General features: G+C 39.1%; 1 protein-coding gene across 2 annotated transcripts; it reads left to right on the plus strand.

The window, feature by feature from the left end:
• The first annotated feature begins 1,424 nt into the window (after positions 1-1,424).
• On the plus strand, positions 1,425-18,562 carry SLC30A6 (solute carrier family 30 member 6). Of its 2 annotated transcripts, none has more exons than XM_036380490.2 (14): positions 1,425-1,488; positions 3,941-4,027; positions 4,648-4,732; positions 5,791-5,833; positions 7,845-7,910; positions 8,309-8,389; positions 9,612-9,647; positions 10,445-10,539; positions 11,295-11,343; positions 13,114-13,233; positions 13,533-13,635; positions 13,946-13,993; positions 14,559-14,627; positions 15,645-18,562. In XM_036380490.2, the coding sequence occupies exons 1-14, from the start codon at positions 1,486-1,488 to the stop codon at positions 16,143-16,145; spliced, it is 1,386 nt and encodes a 461-aa protein (XP_036236383.1). In that variant the 5' UTR covers positions 1,425-1,485; the 3' UTR covers positions 16,146-18,562. The 2 variants fall into 2 exon arrangements, with proteins under 2 accessions (XP_036236383.1, XP_036236384.1); XM_036380491.2 differs by lacking the exon at positions 1,425-1,488 and adding an exon at positions 1,839-1,856.
• The last annotated feature ends 2,049 nt before the right edge of the window (positions 18,563-20,611 follow it).

Here is a 20,611-nt window from a genome sequence, read left to right on the forward strand (position 1 = left end):
TTGTTCCTGGTTTAATTTGATATATAGGCCTATCTCTCACCCACAGTCAGGTAAGTATTTTGGTAGGTTTTACAGGTGAGATGCAAATAACATTTTAGACTATTTAAAAGAACAAAAATTAAGGCAGTGTTACAGAAGGTTGTTTCAAGTTTCTTACTAGGCACAATCATCTGTCTTAATAAAATATCTCAATTCAATTTTTATTCCTCTCTTTCTCACTTACTTTGCAAATAATAATAAATAATGAATAATGAATAATGAATAATGAATAATAAATAATAAATAATAAATAATAAATAAGCTGTTTTGTGAATAAATCTTTAAGTACATTCAATCCCGTGCAGGTACTTTGCAACACAATTTTTCTTAAGAGCTCTCTGAACTTCCACGATGACTTCTGTTCTGGATTTCCTTGTACTTTCCATGCAAAGCGGTGCTGCCCTACCCATTCCTTCTGACAGGAACTTCTGGGCACGGTGAAGCCATCTGCTGGCCACCCAGCCCGGGGATCGCTGTCCCCTTGTGTCCCGGCGTTCCAGAGCCTCGGTAGCGGTAGTCAGTGGCAGAATCCTCTCTCACATGGACAGCAGCTGCCTCTGGGATGGGGCTGGGCTGCGTGCGGATCCCTGCTCTGCACTGCCATGCTTCCAATGTTCATCATATTCAGAGAATCGGGAGCACTTCTGAGGATCTCAGCACACAACAAAGTGACTAAGTTTTCAACATAACTCCTGTAGTTTGGAGAGCTGCTGTCCTTTGGGGGTTTTGCTGTGGAAAAGAAATGCCTTTTGCAGGCTGTGTCCTGAGGGCCCTTGACGCCGGGTACCGCGGCTGGCAGTGGGGACGGAGGAATGCTCGTACTGGGAAGCAAACCCATCCTTGTGGAATTGCTGTCGTGGAGTATCGTGACAGACTATGACAGGCCTAGGACTACGACATCCTTAAGCTGTGCCATGGGAGGTTTAGGTTGAATACTAGGAGGAATTTCTTCACAGAAAAGGTGGTTAGATATTGGAATGGCTGCCCGGGAAATGGAGTCACCATCCCTGGAGGCGTTTAAAGGAAAGACTGAACGTAGCACCCAGTGCTAGGAGTAGTTGACATGGTGGTGTTTGGTCACAGGCTGGACTGTATGATCATAGGTCTGTGATGGTACCACCCGTGGGAGCGCTTTCCTTGGCTCTCGCAGGCAGTGGGCAGACGAACGGCAGAAGTGCGGGGAGGCGGCAGACAGGACCTTCGTGTCCCAAGGCGGGCCTCCACCTCAGCGGGGAGGAGCGAAGGAAGAGCGGCCCGGGCCCCACATCCCGCGGGATCATCGGGACCGGGATCGGGATCGGGACGGAGCCGCAGCCGCACCCGGCTCCCGGCGGGCGCCGCTTCCGCCACGTGTCCCGCCGGGCCCGCTGGTTGCCGCGGCGACGGGAACCTCTCCCGCCCCTTCCGGCCTCGCATGGCGCCGTCTCTTCCGCTGCGGGGAGTAATATGGTGAGTGGCCCCTGCTGGGGGCAAGGAGGGAAGGGGAAGGAAAGTCGTGCGTGGAACACGGCGTGCAGAGGCTGCTGGAAGCGCCCTCTCCCTCGCCGGGGCGGCGGCGCCGCGAGGCGTCTGGGCAGGCGCGGCCCGGAGCGGGCCCGGGGGCAGCGCGGGTGTCGCTGCCCGTGCGGTGTTTGCTCCCCGGGGCTCTCCGCCCGCCCCTCGGGCGCCGGCACCGCGGGCAGGGCCCGGCCGGCTGCCGGGGCCGTGGGGGCTCCTGTGCCGGAGCTGCCTCTGGAACACCGGGCTGCGGTGTGAGCCTCGGAGTTCTCCTTCAGGGCACGTCGGTCAGGGAGCTGGACTCGCCGCAGGACAAACAGGTTATAGTGCGCTTGCTCCCCGGTGTCGGGGCTGTCACTCTGTGGCTCGCTTCTCTATGACGAAAACCCGATCTTTTGGGCACGACCGCCGCGTGTGCGCGTTCGCTGGGTGTCGAAATGTTCCCTTGTCGTGCTGAGCCCCGCTAGAGTGACATGGGTATCCCTGACAGGTGCTGTCACCTGTTGGGGCAGACAGCGCCGCTGGCTGCAGGAACACGCCTTGTGGAGCTCTTCTGGCACCTCAGGGGCTCGCTGGGGTGTGGGGCAGCCGCCCTGCCCAGCACCGAGCTCTGGGCAGAACTGTGGGATCGAGGGATGCCTTCATGCTGAGGTACAACACGTGCTGAGCTGGAGCTTGTCCCGGGTGGGCTGGGGCCTGCCTGAGTTTGCACGGGTGCCCTGTGGCACAGAGTCCCCTGTGGCACAGAGTACACAGCTCTGAGGCACGGCATCCTTTGTAAACAGGGAGGTGTGGCACCTCGTGGTGCCTTTTCCCCACTGGGAAAGCAGTGGGTGTGAAGGTGACAAGGAGGGCTACGGTGATGTGAAGGGTCTGGAGAGGAAGCCGTGTGAGGAGTGGCTGAGGTCACTTGGTCTGTTCAGCCTCAGGAGACTGAGGGGAGACCTCACTGTGGTCACACCTTCCTCACTGCGGGAACAGGAGGGGCAGGCACTGATCTCTGCTCTGTGGTGCCCAGTGACAGGAGGGAATGACCTGGAGTTGTGTCAGGGAGGTTTAGGTTGGATATCTGGAAAAGGTTCTTCACCCAGAGGATGGTTGGGCACTGGAGCAGCTCCCCAGGGAAGTGGTCACAGCACAGCCTGACAGAGCTCAAGAAGTGTTTGAAAAACGGTCTCGGGTACATGGTGTGACTTTTGGGGTGTCCTATGCAGGGCCAGGAGCTGGACTTCTGTGATCTTTGTGGGTCCCCTTCCAACTCAGAATATTCTGTGATTCTTGTGATTCTGTACCACAGCAGCTGTCATAAGCGGGCTGTCCACTGCATGTTAGAAAAGCTTTCTGAGGTGTTCTGGCATCCTGCATGTGTCTGTTAAGAATTAAATTATCATGTAATGATTTGCTAATAAAGAAAAGAGTAAGTGCCTGTGTTTTGTCCCAGATGAGCTAAACTTGGGATATGTAGTAGTGCTTAAAGTTTAATTCATGGCACACTTGTATTTCTCAGATAATATGAAATGCAGCTGTGTTGACAAAGTGTCTGAAAGTGAATTGAATTAATTTTGGTGAAGAGCCCATTAGTATGTCCTTTTGCCTTCGGCTGGCAGCTAAGGTGTGATAGCTTAAAATCAAGCCTTGTTTAATCTGGCCCCAAATTGGTGCAGGCAACAATGGCCTGTCATTACAAGTCCACAAATTTCTGTTGCAAATCAGAAGGGTTTTTCATGTGGAAAGCTTACTTCTTTGTGGGCAGAGCAGAACAGAGGACAACCAGAAGCTTGGACCCTCCAAGGAAAGGGAGACAAGTGTCATGGCAGATGAATTTCTCTGGTGGTCTGCTCCCTGTCACACTTGCAGGAGAGCCATGTAGCAGCCCTGTAGGTTAAGTCACAGCCAGGATTGTTGGTATATGTTTCATTTTGTTACTGGCTTTGTGTTCACCACATCACCAGCATTATTTTTACTTCTGTGGTGGGTTCTCCTTTATAGATCTATAAACAATATTTTCCTGTTTAATAAATCCATTGCCTTTGGGTGGGAAGTGTGCTTTGATGAAGAAAAATATTTTTGTTTTAAAACTGTCTTGTAGTAGTTTCATGTAAATAAAACTTAAAACCCACTCTTTAAGTGATACTTTAGTGTCTCTTCCAGTAAAACTGAGTTCTGGATTATGTCTAAATGAAGCTTGATTCTAAGTAATTTGTCATTTTCTAATATAATAAGCCATGTGAAATGGTTACCAAAATATTGAGTTTAAAGTTTGTGATATTTCTGATTAACAAAAAGTTCACCTGAGTCTTTGATATAATTGTGAAAATAGTTCATGAATGAAGGTTTCCTTTTTGCTAATTTAAATAATGCTGTAAGTAAAGTTTTTAATTAAACTGTTGGGTTTTTTTTTAAGGGGACAATACACCTGTTCCGCAAATCACAGAGATCATTGGTTGGAAAGTTAACACATGAATTTAGGTTGGTTGCAGCAGACAGAAGGGTAAGTATTGCTTAAAAAAATCATAATTATAATAAAAATACATTAGCTGTAGTAAGTTAAAATACACTATTAAGTATATTATGAAATTTTTTCTTTGAATTTTTCTAGCTGTGCTTAAAAAATAATCTTTGAAGTTGTATTGCTTCTGTGCGTTGTCCCTGTGAACTAGTGTTCTCCAGAACTTAGGTATTTAAATCTGATGGGTTCAGTGGAACTGTAAACTGACTGTGTTCAGATGTTTTTGGGACCAAAATTTCAGCACAAATGAAGAAACCCACTAATATCAAGTTGCATGAGTTGGTATTCAAAAATCATTACAACATACAGATGCTGTGTGCTGTAATGAAATGCAAATATTATAGATGGGTGGGGCTTTTCTTAGACCAAAAAGGTATTTTAAGTATGGTGGCATTTATAAATGAGTTTTAAAATAATCTGTAAAGTTTAAAATAGACTAAGGGCTTGCTGTTCTGAAATGAGTGGTGAATTTTTGGGAGGGAGGAGAAGCCAGTTCTGTTTGCATGACCAGGTACTGCAATATTGTTTTTTAAGACCAGATAGATATATATCTGTCCTGTAAATTTTGGAAGGTGTAAATCCATATTTATTCCCATCAACAGTCCTGGAAGATTTTGCTGTTTGGTGCTATAAATTTAATATGCATTGGCTTCCTGCTCATGTGGTGCAGCTCTACAAACAGCATAGGTAGGTGGCTCTCGTGTACTGAAACTACAACAAACTACTATGTGTTTCCTAGCTTGTGGAGTTCCAGCTGACTGAAAAAGCCAAATCCAGTACTTAATGGAGTTAGAGGTTTGCACAGCCAGGTTCAGAAGGTGCTTCCTTTTGATTTGCCACAGTCAGCTTAGAAGCATTTTTCACAGACAAGTTTGGATGGGTGGAAGTCCTTCAAAGTTTGCACAGTTTTTCAGTCCTGCTGGTCATTTGCTTTCTGTAGTAGCTTCTTCATCTTTAAGACTGAAAACAAGTAGGCTTTTGAGTTACTAGTCCTCAAACCTGTTCCGTGTATAAGTAGCACCAGTGATGTGCAGAGACCCTCACTTGCAGTTGAATGAGGATGTTTATAGTGTGGAAAAGGCTTAAGACTTCTTTGCTTCCAAGGAATGCTCAGCAGTAGCCAAAACACTGGAGTGTTTCCAACACCTCTGTAGCTGCTGCTGCAAAGCACAGCCCTGTGAGGGCTGCTGTGGGGAAATGAGCTCCAGATCAGCCAGACCCAATGCAGTTTTGTGTGCCTTCTGCTTTTGGGTGGGGGCTTCAATGTGCTTCCCATCACCTGCACTGAGAATAAAATGCTGGTTTAGTTTTTAATTTTTGGTGTGGGTTTTCTTGCAGTTTCAAGATTGGCTAGAGGTGCAAAACAAGTAAAATAGTCAGTTCAACCTACTTTTCACTGCAATAACACACATAAGAGATCTCTTACTTTGGGAAGTGATGTGTTTCTGGAAGATCTCCTGACTTTCCAGTACCTAAATTCCTTGTCACAACTTAGTCACAAATGTGATAACTGTTGTATCTGGGCTTTATTATATGGTTTAGTTGAATTAGGATTGCCATAATGAGCCTGCTTATGACATTATATATATTGGTGTCTTTAGAATAACAGAGACTTGTTCTGTCAGCAGAGGCAGTTTATGTAGGTAGAAGACTGGAAAGAGCTGCACAAAAAGGACTTAGAATACAAGTGTTTTTTTGCATTGAAAAATTAAGTATTAAATTTTAATATTTACTTTTCTTTACAGCTTTAACTGCTTACACATATTTGACAATCTTTGACCTTTTCAGGTGAGTTTTTTCCCATTTTGTCTTACTGTTCATTTTGTCTGTATATTTCTATACATTTAAAATTTACTTACAGGTTCAAAGACATGTAACTTATTCATCAGTATAGAAACAGTCATTGGTTTAATGAGTATAAAATTGCACACAATAAATAGATTGTATTTGTCTGTTTATTAGATATATTGAGAATGACCATAGCTATATTGAGAATGACTAGTAACTGATCAGTTCAGTCATGGATTTATCTGTGCAGATGTGTGACAACATAATATGGTACAAAACTGTTGTCTGGTTGTTCTCTCAGAACATTTTTCTAATGCCATCGTCACTGATTGTGAAGTAACCCTCAGTTTTAACATCAGGAAACAAGAAGCATGTAATTTTATTTCAAAAATATTTTGCAAGCTAGATACCAAGTATTCTGCACATAAGGTCATTAGATATTTTCAGTATTTTTCTTGTATTCTAAGAAAAGTATATTAAAACAACTTTTAGTTGATAGTTCTGAACACTTTTGCTAATATTGATAATACAGACGTCAAATATATTCAGTTCTTATCTAAGATAAAGAATAGTAGCAGTGGTTGGGAAATAAAATGTAGGTATTTAAAAAATATTAGCCTACATTACCTTCCTTGCTGTCTCACTATGTTATAAAAGGTATAGATCAGCTTTCTGAGTCATACATATATCCATTACCTACTGTAACTTATCTGACTTACAGTTAAACATTCATAAATGACATCAGCAAACATGCAGAAACAAAAATAACTTGTTGGGATAGGCACAAAAAAAATTGATCTGTGACTGCATTAGCATTAAGATTTAACTCTAATGAATCTTGTCTTTTAAAATTTTGTATCTACTGAATTTTTGTCATCTAGCTCAAAATACCCTTTTCACCTTGGGGAAACTGGGGAAAGTGTTGATACTCTACTTCCCATTCTTGTATGGAATTCTTTTTTCTTTTAGTTTTAGAAGAAGGTGGAACAACCCCAGGCACTCCTGTCTTAGGTTAATTAGGGATTGGACTAGAAGATTATTCTAACTCACAGCAATCTCTTCCACAAATTTTGATTTGCTGTAAGGGAGAACAATGCTCAGTAATTCTGCTGCAAAAATCAATTTCTGATTATCTTCTTTTTGTCATTGCCTGGTGGCATATAATAGTCTCACTGAGAATATGAGTTTATGGCTTTGTATATGAACAGTATTACTTCCTTTTTACTTTTACTTTTTATTCTACACAGCTGAGGATTAAGTTGTGAGGATGTGATTGGTCATCAGTTGTAGGGATGAGTTCTTGATCCAGTCTGATTTAACATTGTTATTAATTACAAAATGACTGCATGAAAACACAGATGGCACTGAATCTTTGTGGATTCCAGTTGAAAAAATTGTTCAATAGAGGAAAAATAGGCAGAGAAAACTACACTCATCCTTGAAACATTCTGACTACTACCATGGAGATTCCAAAATAATTGGAATTCTAGATGTTTAGTATGAGAGAAAAATTTGGACAGAAGGTTGCAAGAGAGACCTGTGGCTGTCAGTGAATGGCCAGCTAGATTAGAGCTCGTGTAGGTGAATGCAGCCAAAGAAAGTTCATCTGTTTTGGCCATATGCATAGAGAAATTACACTGTGGAAAAGAAAGGCAATACTTCCTGTGGCCTGAGACTTACTCTAGAGTACCAAATCTAATTCATGGTGTAGCTCTAAAAGAAGACTTTAATGGAGAGATTTCTTGGCTTTTTCTTTCAGTCTTCTGTCTTGCTTATCAGCTTCCTTCTCATTTAAGCATCATTTCTCAGATTACAGCATTTCTAGGCAAGTTCAGGAAGCACATGAGGAGCATTTAGAACATCACTGGGACAGTGATGGAGGTTGAGTTCAAGACAAGATGTGGCTGTATTTGTATGTTGAGTTCTGGTGGCTCAAGTGTGTATTTGTAAATTATGCAGTTTATAAAGGCTGTTGTTATTTATCACAGTCTAATTCTCTCCCTTTTTTCAGTTTGGTAACATGTCTAATAAGCTACTGGGTAATGATGAAGAAACCCAGCCCAATCTATTCATTTGGGTAAGTACTAATAACAAGATGTAGTGTTTGAGAATAGAGCATTTCATACATTGCTCACTGTCATTGCCTGGATCCCTGAACAGCCATCAGTAATACTCTGTGTGTGAAAGAGCCTAAAAGAGAGGAGGGCCAAGACTAACTGTAAAAAACAATTAGAGAGTAGGGGATGGACAGGAAGAAGAATTAAGAAATGCTTAATTTTAAGGTGTCTCTGATGAGTGGAGTGTTAAAAGAGACTGAAAATAATGACTATTCCATAAAACTTTCAGTTTCTTCCCATCGGTCTGTTGAATGAATTGGAAAAAGTAGGTGTATCCTGCTGGTTCTTGCACAGAAAATATTCTATTGGATGCATTGTTCAATGTTCAGTGTTTCTAAACTTAATTCTCAAATTTCAGGTTTGAAAGGTTTGAAGTTCTAGCTGTATTTGCATCTACAGTTCTGGCACAGCTTGGAGCTCTTTTTATACTGAAAGAAAGGTAGGGTTATGTACTGTTTTCTTTAATTTTATAACATATGAAGATATAGTCCAGATCAACTAAAAGCACGTGTATTCTATGAGTGCTGTATTTAAAGAGATACTTTAGAAAAAGCTTAAAAGATATTAAAAAAATATTGCTAAACCTTACCGCTTGCTTACATTTACTACACTACATGTAGGCTTTAGATGTAAAGATGGGAATTGATAAATGTTCTTAAAAAGCTCTCTAGGGAAATTTTAATGGTTTTAAGAATACTTTTTCCAAAAGGTTGAATAATTAATTTAATGCATTTTCTTATGCATCTTGACTTTTGTAAGCTCATTAACAAATAAAAGTCTTTTGTTTTTACTTCTGTTCATTTTTGAAGTCAAAGCAGTTTCATAATATATCAAGGAGCTGAATGTTTGAAGCATCAACTTCTTCACTCCCTCTAAGTTTGCTGATGTATTTATTTGCCATACCATGTGTGCTTGGGAGCATTTGTATTTCAGGAGGTTAGCCTAAAACATTACTCTTGTTTTTAAAGATGAAGAGGCTTTTGTTAACATCTGGAATTTAAAACTGCAACAATATTCCTTCCCTTATTTTATTCAAGTGCTCTATTTTCTGTGTAAAGGGCTGTATTAACAACTTAGCAACTTTATACTAAAAGGTCAATGTATTGAAGTGGCAGTCCACTGGAATGAATCACCCTTTGTCAAAACTTCCAAGTTTTCCAACATCAATTTTAGGAAATTCCACAAACTTAGTAGGTTTTTCTGTTACAGCTGAAGCTCATTTGTTAACTCACTGGTGTGCGAAAAAAGATCTGTACCTCCACCCCAGTATTCAATGCCTACTTTATTTGACCTTGCTTAGTGTGAGGCTGTAAGTCAGGAATTTAGTTTGTTGTAGTCACCAACACTGGTGGTGGTGCCAGTAGCAATATTTTTTTGCATGTTCATTTACAAGCATATTTTTATCATATAGGCAGCATTCATGGTAGCTGGCACAGTTTGGAAATATTTGGGAAGTCTAAATAACATCTGCTTTGATTCAGTGTTAAATGCTTTCTTTGCTTATAAAAGTTGCTGTGTTTATTTGAGCAATCCATTTTTTGCAGTACTTCATCAGTTTTTGTTTATGAATGGTGGCTAATGCTAAGGAACTGTAAAAACATGCTTCAGGTATCAAGGCTTTACTGTATGAATATAACTCAGATTTTCAATTGTTCTTGTAGTGCGGAGCGGTTTCTGGAACAGCCTGAGATACACACGTAAGAAATTATTTTGGCATGTAAAATGTGTTGTTGTCCTTTTATGTTTCTAATTCATATCTGGCATATATTAGTTATGGAAGTACTTTCAGTACCAAATTGCTTTCGGTGCATTAGCATTTGTTTCAAACCATGTGCAGGCTATACTGCAAACAGTTCTTTTCAAGGTACAATTGAAATTTAATGCTTATGTTCTCTCAAATAGTGATCTAACTACACAGTGCTGCTTTTCCTAGTTCCTTTTTTTTTTCTTGTGGCCTATTGGAAGGCCTGGTATCTGGGGGGGAAGGATGCTGTGGTCACCAGGGAACTGAAGGTTTCAGAGGGTTCAGACTGTAAAGACCAAGGGAAGAGGAAAAGAAAGTGTTACGGGGCAAAGGAAGGGGATGTGGGATGTATGTTGAAGGAGTTCTAGAAGAGGCTGGGGGTATATGGCATAATTCCATAGAAAGCTAAGCTTCTTAGCTGTGCTGCTGAGGGGACAATGTGTTTTTATCTTCAAAGGGCAAATATATATATATGTGTGTGTGTGTGTGCAAATATGCAATTGGTTAAGAGCTGTTACTCAACATTATGAGCGTTGTGTGATAACAATAAAGTACGAAGTTCAGTGATCTGGTATAACCCTTACAATGATTATACACTGCTGGTTACTAAATATTACACTAGTTTATCCTGCTGGTTTTCAGCCTCAGTGAACACCAAGGAAAATATTTTGATACTGTTATTGGTAGTTACAGCTTGATGACACGTTCTGTGATGATGGGAAATTAAGACACCTTTTTTCCCCTCCCTAGGGGACGACTGCTGGTTGGTACTTTCGTGGCTCTCTTTTTCAACTTATTTACAATGCTTTCCATTAAGAATAAGCCTTTTGCTTATGTCTCTGAAGGTATGTGATAAATTAGACTGTAACAAGAATTGAGAAAAAAATGTTAATGTTCCTATTTTTATCAAGGTATAACTTGTCTGGTAACTTCCTTAATTAGTGGTTGTATATTACTGTTACCTCTGTTAATGTAACTTTGTGCAGTAGAATTGCCATCTGATTTTCAACTCCACTTTGGTTATAAGACTCTGAGTAGTCTGAGGTAATTAATATGATATTATTTTAATGCTGCAGTGTCCTTTATTTTCAATTTTTTGAATGCAACCAGTGAAGGTCATGTGACAAATACCAGAACTTTCAACACATTTTATTGATGTATGAATGGATTAAAATATAAGTTAATGCAATAGTTCTTTTTTCCTTTTCATTGGTAAATGAAAAGCTCTTTTACCTTTTTCATTGTGAAGTAGGTTTGCAGTCATTCCTGCAATTGTAAATTGTTCTGTTGTAATTGTCCGTAGTTATATAATATAGTGTAAAATAGATATTTATAAAAGACAATGGTTATAGCCTGCAATTATATTTGTACTTAATCAGTTCAGATTATTATGAGAGCTGGATGTTATACTTGCTGCCTGGAAAAGACAGACTTGGGTCATTTTTCAAGTGCCAGGGTATCTGTTGAGATATATTTACTCATTCACACTGTATTTATTGAATTCTTCCCTTAAAATAAAACTTGTGTGTACTTTAAAATGTAGTAACTTTAAAGTGGTACTTAAAATTGTGGTAACTTTATTACCTTTTTTCTTTTGCAGCTGCCAGCACAAGTTGGCTTCAGGAACATGTTGCAGATCTTAGTAGAAGGTGAAGCTTATTGTTCAAATCATTAGCTTTATATTGTTTCAAAATCATTAGCTTCTGGAAGGCAGTGTTGGTTTTGTGTGTATAATAACGTTTTGGAGGGATATTGAGGCATAAACTTGTATTAGAGCTTTTAAAATGGCTTTACCTACTGCAGGTCTCATGTATGAACTCTGGAGCAAACGTTGTTTCCCATATTTCCCAGATAGATCTATTTCTGTTGGATTGATGTTTCTGGGTATCTTTTCTTTTGAATATATATGTTCAGTACATTGTATGTGATTCTCTTTGGGTGAGAATAGGAAAACTAGCATTATCCTGTACATATTTGAACTGCATTTCACAACATGCATTACCAAGTGATATATTTTGTAATAATTTATGTTTATTTACTTTGTGGGCTGGACAATGTTTCAGGTGGTTGAGTTTAAATGTGATGAAACAGGTTAGTCACTGAACCATAGCTATGGAAACTGCTCACCTGTCAACAGGAAACTGGAAAGTCTGTGTCTTCCAGGGATATAAGCAGTGTTGTTCATTCATCTTGTCTGTTAACTGTCTTGTTTGTATTGGATATCTGAATGCAAGATAACATTGTTTGCAAATAGTTTTGTCAGATGTCAGGGAAGTTTATTTTAATCCATACATGTTTTTTCCAACTATCTGTCAGGATCAAAAGAAAAATGTTAAACCAAGTTGTAAAACATGTTAAGTATGCTTCAAAACCCATCTGTTTCTGCATCTCGTGATCTTTTTTACAGTTAAGGAGAGCAGAGAATGCTGACTTGGTAACAGAAGAATTGATTTTATATGGGTATAAGATGTTACATCATCAGAACCAAAATCTGTGAAATATTTTTGGAAGACTAATAATTAGGTTTCCAAGTTTTATTTAAAAAAAAAAAAGGTGGATGCCAATCACAGTCAGTTGCACAACTTCCCTCTTATCAGTGTAGAACAGTTTTAAGGGAAAGGACACTGATGGATAACTTGGAGTCCCAGATCAAGAGTAGTATAGTTAAGCCAAGATGAGTAAAACCCCATTGAATTAGTATGTATACAGCTATTTCAGATGTGTTATGTGAAGCAGTGCTGATTAAAAAATATCTGCACCTGTATATAATTATGTTAATGAAAATTCTCAGGGAAGCAGGCCAGCACATGATGTCTAAACATAGGTTGATTTTAACCATAGCAACAAAATATTTCATGTTGTCTTTGCCTTGAAATTTTCCAGGACATGACATGCACTTACATTCGCTGGGAAGTACAGAAACTCCTTTCTCTCTTCATATTCTCATTGAGAGGAAATAGCCATAAATAAATAATTTTCCCAGCATTCCCTCATGCATTTTTTTGGTCTCCTCTTATTCAACTAGCTGGTCTTCTTCCTCTTTTCAGACTCCATGAATTAGTTAGCTTTGACTTTTGGACACTTTGGCACACCAAGGTGGCAGATGTATTGAAGACAGGTGATACACAAATCTCTCACTGTGTACATCTCTGTGATACCAGTATTGAACCCACGAAGCACTTGTGTTGCAGACAGCTGATACAGATATATCATAGAATTGTGTTCCCAGAAAAAAACTCTTGATTAATTTCTGCTGACAGCAGCCTTTGAGCAGATTTAGTGGATCCTCTACAGTGCTCATCATGTGCTATGACAGCAAGGTGTGTTAGTAGTCAAATGCTAAATAATGGGTGTAATTTTGGAATTTCAAAGTAGTGATGAAGAGCTGGCTGACAACTGCTTTTTCTGTTTTGTTGCAGTATTTGTGGAATCATCCCAGGACTGAGTAGCATCTTTCTGCCACGGATGAACCCTTTTGTCTTGATTGATATTGCTGGAGCTCTGGCTCTTTGCATTACATACATGCTCATTGAAATCAAGTATGTGCAGTTGTTGTTTTAAAACAGTAGCTCTTTTTGTATCCAGTCCGTGGGAAAATACATTTTTTGCATGAGAGGAATGATCTGATGTAGAGCTGCATTTTGTATGAATGGAATTGCAACTCTGTGAATGCGTCTGTCTGCTGTCCAAGATGAATGAGAGTTGAAATGAGATTAGCATATGTAAAATTTTGTAAGTGTATATAATTTAAAAGAATGAAAAAAGAATCTAAGTAAGTTGTTCTGCCTCTCAAAAACATAAATACCAGCATTTCTTTAAAATTGCTCTTTCTCCCTAGCAATTATTTTGCTGTGGACACAGCCTCTGCTATAGCAATTGCTTTGATGACATTTGGTACCATGTATCCCATGAGTGTCTACAGTGGGAAAGTACTACTCCAGGTAAGGCAGCCTCACAAATCAACAGGTTTTGTGGTTTTGGTTTTGTTAAATAGCCTCATTAAAAAAAAAAAACCAAACAAAAACTCTTGAAATCTGGTTTAAGCTTGCAGATAGGAAGTGTTTCCATGGGAATTTGTGATGTGCTATAAGAATGTTAAAGGTTGTGCAGATATGTATCACAAAGTCATAAGAATTGGATGAAAATGCCATTGTTCTCTTGTGTGGATAGACCAGACTTAAAGACTCTCTTACTTGAACAAGGCCATTTAATCTTTATTTTAACTTATACTTTCTTTTCTTCTTTTTGAAGACAACCCCGCCTCATGTGATTGGCCAGTTAGATAAACTTCTTAGAGAGGTAAGTCAGTATAGTACACAGCACAGTGTGTACAGCTAATAAGCATTCAGGAATGTGAAGAATTCTTCTGACTAGTCCAAGAAGTTTGCTAAAATTATTTTTTAAATATTTTTTTTTAGCTGCATGTAGAAAATATGAATCTTGTTTTCCAAGATGAATAGTGTCTCTTAGGTATCTGGAACAAATCTGTCTAAGTGCAGGCTGTTTTTATTTAAATTTGAGCTACTATTGAAGTGGTTTACAAATGTGAGTTGGAGGAGGAAAAGGAGTACAGGCAGCTGTTGAATTACAGCATATCAAGTGGAGAACATACTTCAGTTTGGCAGCAACAGTTACTTGAAATAGGTTCCTTAAAACTTTTTTGATGGATTTGGACGTTTAAGGGTAGCAAAAGTGCGATAGATAAGCATTGGTGACATTAACAGACATCATCTGTTCTCCGTATGGAACTTTTATTTCACTACTGAAAATTATTTGTTACTCAGTTATGTATAAAAATACATTTCTAAAGGGATTTGAACCTTCTAATTTATTTTCATATTTGTGGATGTTTGTGTAAAATTAGGTTTCAACTTTGGATGGTGTGTTGGAAGTTCGAAATGAGCATTTCTGGACATTAGGTTTTGGCACTTTGGTAAGTTATGCCTGTATTATCTTCCTAGCCTTTGTTGTCAGATACTACTTAAATTTTTTAATCTACATAAAGTAGGATATTTCTTCTGAAATACGAACTATAAAAACATTTGATGGAGTCAGTACTCAGTCCGTATGCTTTATTGCAAAACTTCTCTTCCTCTGTCCTTTACGTTTTTTTAAAGCTTTGTTGTTGATTAATGTTATTAATGTATACTGCAGTTCTGGCTTAACGCATACATTTTTGCAACTGTAGAATTTCTTTCATATTTTGGAGTGAAGAAAATGACAAACAATGGAAAAAACATTTTTCAAAGTGGTGTGTTAGTGTAAATTGTCCAGGAAGAGAGAAATAACTGTAACCCTTCAAGCACCAAAGGTCTACAATAGACAGTAGAATCATATGTTTTCAGCATTTCTAAGAGAGAAGGTAGAGCAAAATAATTACAGTTGTGTACCAGTAATACTGTAAGCTTAAAGAAATGAAGGGGTATTTTTTGTGATACAGAATGATCACTCAGAACTTGGTTACTCCTAAGTTGATGCAGTTATTTTGTGACAGCTGGAAAATTAAGACTCTTAGAATATTTCTTCACTGATTTCTTCCAGTATGCTACCCTTCTTAAAACAACTAAAAAGGCATCTCTTCTCTATTTCTGATGTAAAAATAGCTTTTCAGTTTACTGTTCTGCCACTTATGCCTAAATTTGCATTTTGTTCTTTTGAGCCATTTTTCTCCCCCAGTTGTTGCCTTTCCTGCCAACACGTGTCGTAGTGTATAGTTTGGTTCTAAGACTCGCTTTTCCTGAGTGATGATCTTGCTATGTTCATAGGAGAGCAACACATTAGGGAAGATCAGAATGTATCCTGTAATAAGGTTCTTAACTTAGTCAGTAGTTTCCACTGCAAAAGGTCTTTGTGTAATTCTCTGCAGGATGATTTGCCTCTTCTTGAATGCATGTGGGGAATCTTTATTGGAGTAACAATTAACAGCCAACTTGTTTTTATCACTTTCTAGGCTGGATCGGTCCATGTCCGAATTCGGAGAGACGCGAATGAGCAAATGGTCCTTGCCCATGTCACTAACAGATTATACACATTGGTCTCTACCTTGACTGTTCAGATTTTCAAAGATGACTGGATCAGACCTACCTTATCATCTGTGCCTATCGCAAACAACATTCTGAACCTTTCGGATCATCACGTTATTCCAATGCCATCTTTGAAAGCTGCTGCTGACAATTTGAACCCTGTTACCTCCACTCCAGCTAAGCCAAGCAGCCCACCACCAGAATTTTCTTTTAACACACCAGGCAAAAATGTGAGTCCAGTCATCCTTCTTAACACCCAGACAAAGCCCTATGGATTGGGCTTTAATCATGGATCTGCACCCTACAGCAGTGTACTCAGTCAAGGACTTGGAATACCAGGAATTGGAGCAGCTCAAGGATTCAGAACTGGTTTTGCAAATGTCCCAGGCAGATATGGGACAAACGCTCGTGGTCAGCCCCGACCATAATAAACACCATTATTTATTATTCTTAAGGGTATTGACTTAATTCTTTTATTACCCAATTTTTATAAACATTTGGAATGTCACATCATTCTGAATGGCTGGGAACAAGTGCATTGTTCATATTCATGAAGTGGTTAAAAAGCAGTTTTTTCCTTCGCATCAGCAGTAGCCTGTGTAATGCCACAGATATTTTGCAGATTTACAATACTTTACAAGTAGTTTTTATAGGGTGTCTATTTCTACTCATCTTTTTTATCCACTTTTCTTCATTTATCCAAGAATGTATTGAGATGCAGCACAACTCCATAAAAGAATAAAATTGTGACCAGGTAGCATTTTTTTTTCCTTATGAGAGTTACTGGATGCTGAATAGCTGAGAGAATAGGAAATGGCAGAAATACAAGTCCCAATTTTCAGACATGTTTGATTGCTGTATTAAGCCATGTTTGGGCCAAATCACAATTCGGTTTTGGTTGCAAAAATCCATCAATATTCATGTTGTGGCCATTGTGAAGGCAATCTGGCATTTCAGATTGTAATTGATTTTGCGATACCGTGTTTTTACATTTTTATTGATGCTTTTATAGAAACTCAGATGGTTCAGCAACCATTTTCTAGTTGAAGTATTCCATACTCATCTCTGATATTTCTTACTTTTTGGTTTAAGTGCAAAATTATTTAGCAATATACTGGGAAATAAAATACTTAAAACTTAAGATTTTACAAGCACCTCTTTTTTACCCTATTAAGGATACAGAACAGATGACTGTTGTTTCTGAAACCAGTATTTCATTTTTGACTATGGGGAGTATTCTATGATTTGATTGTGACTTTGTATTTTCCTCTTTGTATTTTTTTAATAGTTCCAGGGGGAAAAGTAATATATTTATATTCCTGGTTTAAATCCAGAGTACAGGTCAGTGATCGCTGAGAGTTCGTAGTCACTGCTGGAGTGCCTTTGGGGCACACTTGGAGCAAGACCACTTGTGCTTTTGCATTACTGTCTTACTGTACATTGACCTGTCTGCATTTCTCCAGGGCCTTTCTCAGAGAGCTCTTCCCTCTCACTGCTGTCTTTTCTTTCTCTGCTCTGACAACAGGGAAAGGCCTTTTAGAAATACTTCGATTTTTTTTCTGTTCCCCTGTGCAGTATCTACATTACAATTGCTCCTCTGCATATTCTTCTGCATCTCTTGGCCGTGTGGGAATGGGTTGCCCATTCCTGTTGTTTCACTTGTAACTCAGGGTGCTATATATTGGCTTCCACCTTGTTCATCTGTGTGCTAAGTCAGTCACTCCACTTCTGTGAGGTGGTTACATGGAGCTGTGGTATCTCAGGGATTCCAAAGACACTATGTTACCTGAAGATAATTGCTTTGATGAAGAAATCTTTCTTATGTAGATCTGAGTGGAGAAAACAACGTTCATTTTAATTTTAAAGATCTGTGGCCTCTTCACTGGCTGAGGACTTATTTTTCTTTTTCTGTGTAAGAATATTTCTATTTTTCCCCCCTCTCCATGACCTGTGTTTCTTGAGCCAGTGCTTGGAGGAGGGAGTCATTCTTGCCAAAGCAAGGTGACATTCTGCATGATGGAGATGTATATTTTGGGGATGTTTCAGGCTGAGGGTAGTGCCCAGGCTGCCAACTGGGATGCTGTCCATGTAAGTACAAGTAGGGAATCTAGTTCTGTACTTCATTTGCAGCGAGAGTGAAAATTTCATTGCTCTGTTAGGAAATGTAATGACCTGGCAAACTTCCATTTAAAGACTGCAATGAAGTTAAAACGATTGGCTCTGTTTCTGTGAGATCAGTATTAACTCAGTAATCACCTGTGGTCCATTATCCTGTCTTTCTGTGACCTATTACAAGTGCTATTGCTGCATGGAAATTCACTGAAGTACAGAACACTTGAACAGATTCTCTGTACCTCTTGGGTGCTGGGCTAGACTGCACTTTCTACAGCATCTGCAACACCTTAGAGCCAGCAGAATGTTTACAATACACTACTCTTGTGTGGCCTGGTTAAGAATTGTTCCTTACTCCAGTTTCATAATCACTTGATATCACTTTTTCTGATATTTTCAATACATTGTATTATGTTGAATGCATGCTTACTTGTTTTCAGTAGAAAATTAAATCTCCATTTTATTAAAAAATGAAGCTGATCTCTGATTTAAGATGAGAAGGGAGGGTGAGAATCCCAGAATTGAGTGCAATATAATCCCTTTAACAAAAATACTTTTTTGAGTGATTGTTTACAGTATATATCATATGTGCAGATGATAAAGATTCTTTTAGATATTAGAAGAGCTTTTTAGCTGCTTTATTGTTATGAATATATTAGAACATTTGTTAAATCAGCACAGAGTAAAATGTCTCCTTTTATATGAGGAAAATAAAATCAGTGTAATTCGTAAATGACAAGGGAAAAGTGGTAATTTGTGTACAAGATTTTACAGTTATCTTTCTCTATATATTGTTTAAGTGATGCTCTCAGGTGATACTTCAGTCTCAATGAGCAGGTATGTCAAACTTCAGAACTGTTTTGCTGGGTCTACTACCGGTGTAGACTGGGTCCTTGGAATAATTCTATAGAAAGTGGTTTTTTGTACATTTTGCCTTTTCTAACTGTGTTTTGCTGTTAGGTGATCATAATCTAAATGTTTATTTGATACATAGTGAATAAGAACTGATAATTTATATAATCTTCATTCCTAATGCTAGGAATGCTGTCTCAGCTAGAGAGAAAAGAAGACTGGTTCTTGCTGTCATTTCTGTCTGCCAGAGAATTTGGCATTCTTACCCCCTTAAGTTGTTCCAGCTGTGATCACACAAGAACACATCACTTGTAGGTAAATGCATCCAGATTCAGAGAGTTTGAGGGGCATGTACCATTGTTTGGCTTCAGATTCTTGTGAGAAACTGCCTTGTCCTGATGCAGAAGGAGCCAGAGCTCCTATCACAAGACAACTACCATAATATGGGAGGGTTTTTCAGCTTTACATGTTGAGTGATGGCTCTTGAGTTCATTCTGTTCTGCATTCCCTTCACCCAGGTGGTAACCACCGACACCTTTGGCACACAAAGCCAGTGACACCCTTTTGTGGCTGGTAAACTGATTTTTATTCCTTTCCCCTTGACTGAGATATGACAAAGCCTTTTCAGGGTGAGAACCTGTGCAGCAATTACACTGATTAGATTAACTGAAGTCCTCTATTGATTTCTAACCCCTGCTGCCATCATCCAGCAGGGAAGGAGAAACTATCCAGCCACAGGTTTTTCAACACAAAGCCTGTCTCTGAATTCTGGACTGATCATCTGTCCTGTGCTTGTCCAGACCCAATGGATCTGGATTTAATCATACTCAGTGTTGAAACTGAGAGTAGAAGAGATACCAGTCTTGGTCGCTTTGCTTGTGTTTTTTGGTTTTTTGGGCATTTTATGAAATAACTTTGACTTTGCCCTATCTGCTTGTTCTCCCCTGCCTTAGTAGCAATGAAAACCAACCTTGTGCCATGTCTGCCTTGCTGACTACTTCTTGTGCTTTTAAGAACTTACACTATTGGATTCACATGGTTACTGGGTTGATGTAAGTTTTGCTTCCAGCAATTATTTTTAAATGAATGATGGATCATAGAAATTGCTAAGATAATGACCCTTCCCTCTGTAAGTAAACTTTTCCAGGGCTAGAATCCAGTTAGGAGTTGGCCTTTTTTTCCTGTATCGAAAAAACCCCAAACACGAAACCCAGGGAGGGAAGAAAAAAAAAAACCAAAACCCCAAGCCTTTTCATGTTTTCTTCACATTTTGAGAAATATTGAATCATATTACAGCAACCTGTGTCTCATTGCCTTGGACTGAGTAAACATAACTCAAGATAAACATAACTTTTACTGCATGCTCAGGCAGTAAAAATTTAGTGACAAAATTGACATGATTTGGTGTACCACATGGTTAAATTACGGCTTCAGCTAAGTCTTCATAGAGATTTAAAAAACCCAGGCTTTTCCCAGTTATAACAACCCCTTGAGCCAATATTTCACAATGAAGCATGTTTTAAGTTAACTTTCAAATTCTCAGAGGCAGAGTAGCAGTCCACACTGCAAACATGTACTGCGTTTTTCAGAGGTCCTCCAAAATATGAAGTACCACAAGAGTTCACCAAAACAAATCAGCCACACGAATTCATGTTTATTATTTCTATATTTAGCCATTCTGTTACCTTTCTTCACTACTTAGGAGGGTATGAAGGTGCCTTATTACTGCTCAAAGTATTCAAACTTCAGAAGATTTAATGTAATTTTCTAGACTATTTTCTCATGGGCTGAGGTAGAAGAGAATTTGATTATGAAGAGTTCAAGAAGCTTTGATATGTTTACACAGATATACAGTAATACCTGAAAATAAAGACATCTGTCTAATTTTTTAGAATTTTCATAGTATTCTATTTCAGAAGTTTCAGGTAAG

The sequence above is a fragment of the Molothrus ater genome, chromosome 3 (genome assembly GCF_012460135.2).
Source record: "Molothrus ater isolate BHLD 08-10-18 breed brown headed cowbird chromosome 3, BPBGC_Mater_1.1, whole genome shotgun sequence".
Lineage (NCBI taxonomy): Eukaryota > Metazoa > Chordata > Aves > Passeriformes > Icteridae > Molothrus > Molothrus ater.

Bases quoted from the DNA above. Each gene is read 5' to 3' on its own strand.
- SLC30A6 (XM_036380490.2), top strand. The intron at 11,344-13,113 runs GTGAAGCTTATT...GTTTTGTTGCAG, and splicing joins GTTGCAGATCTTAGTAGAAG to TATTTGTGGAATCATCCCAG. The intron at 13,234-13,532 runs GTATGTGCAGTT...CTTTCTCCCTAG, and splicing joins TACATGCTCATTGAAATCAA to CAATTATTTTGCTGTGGACA.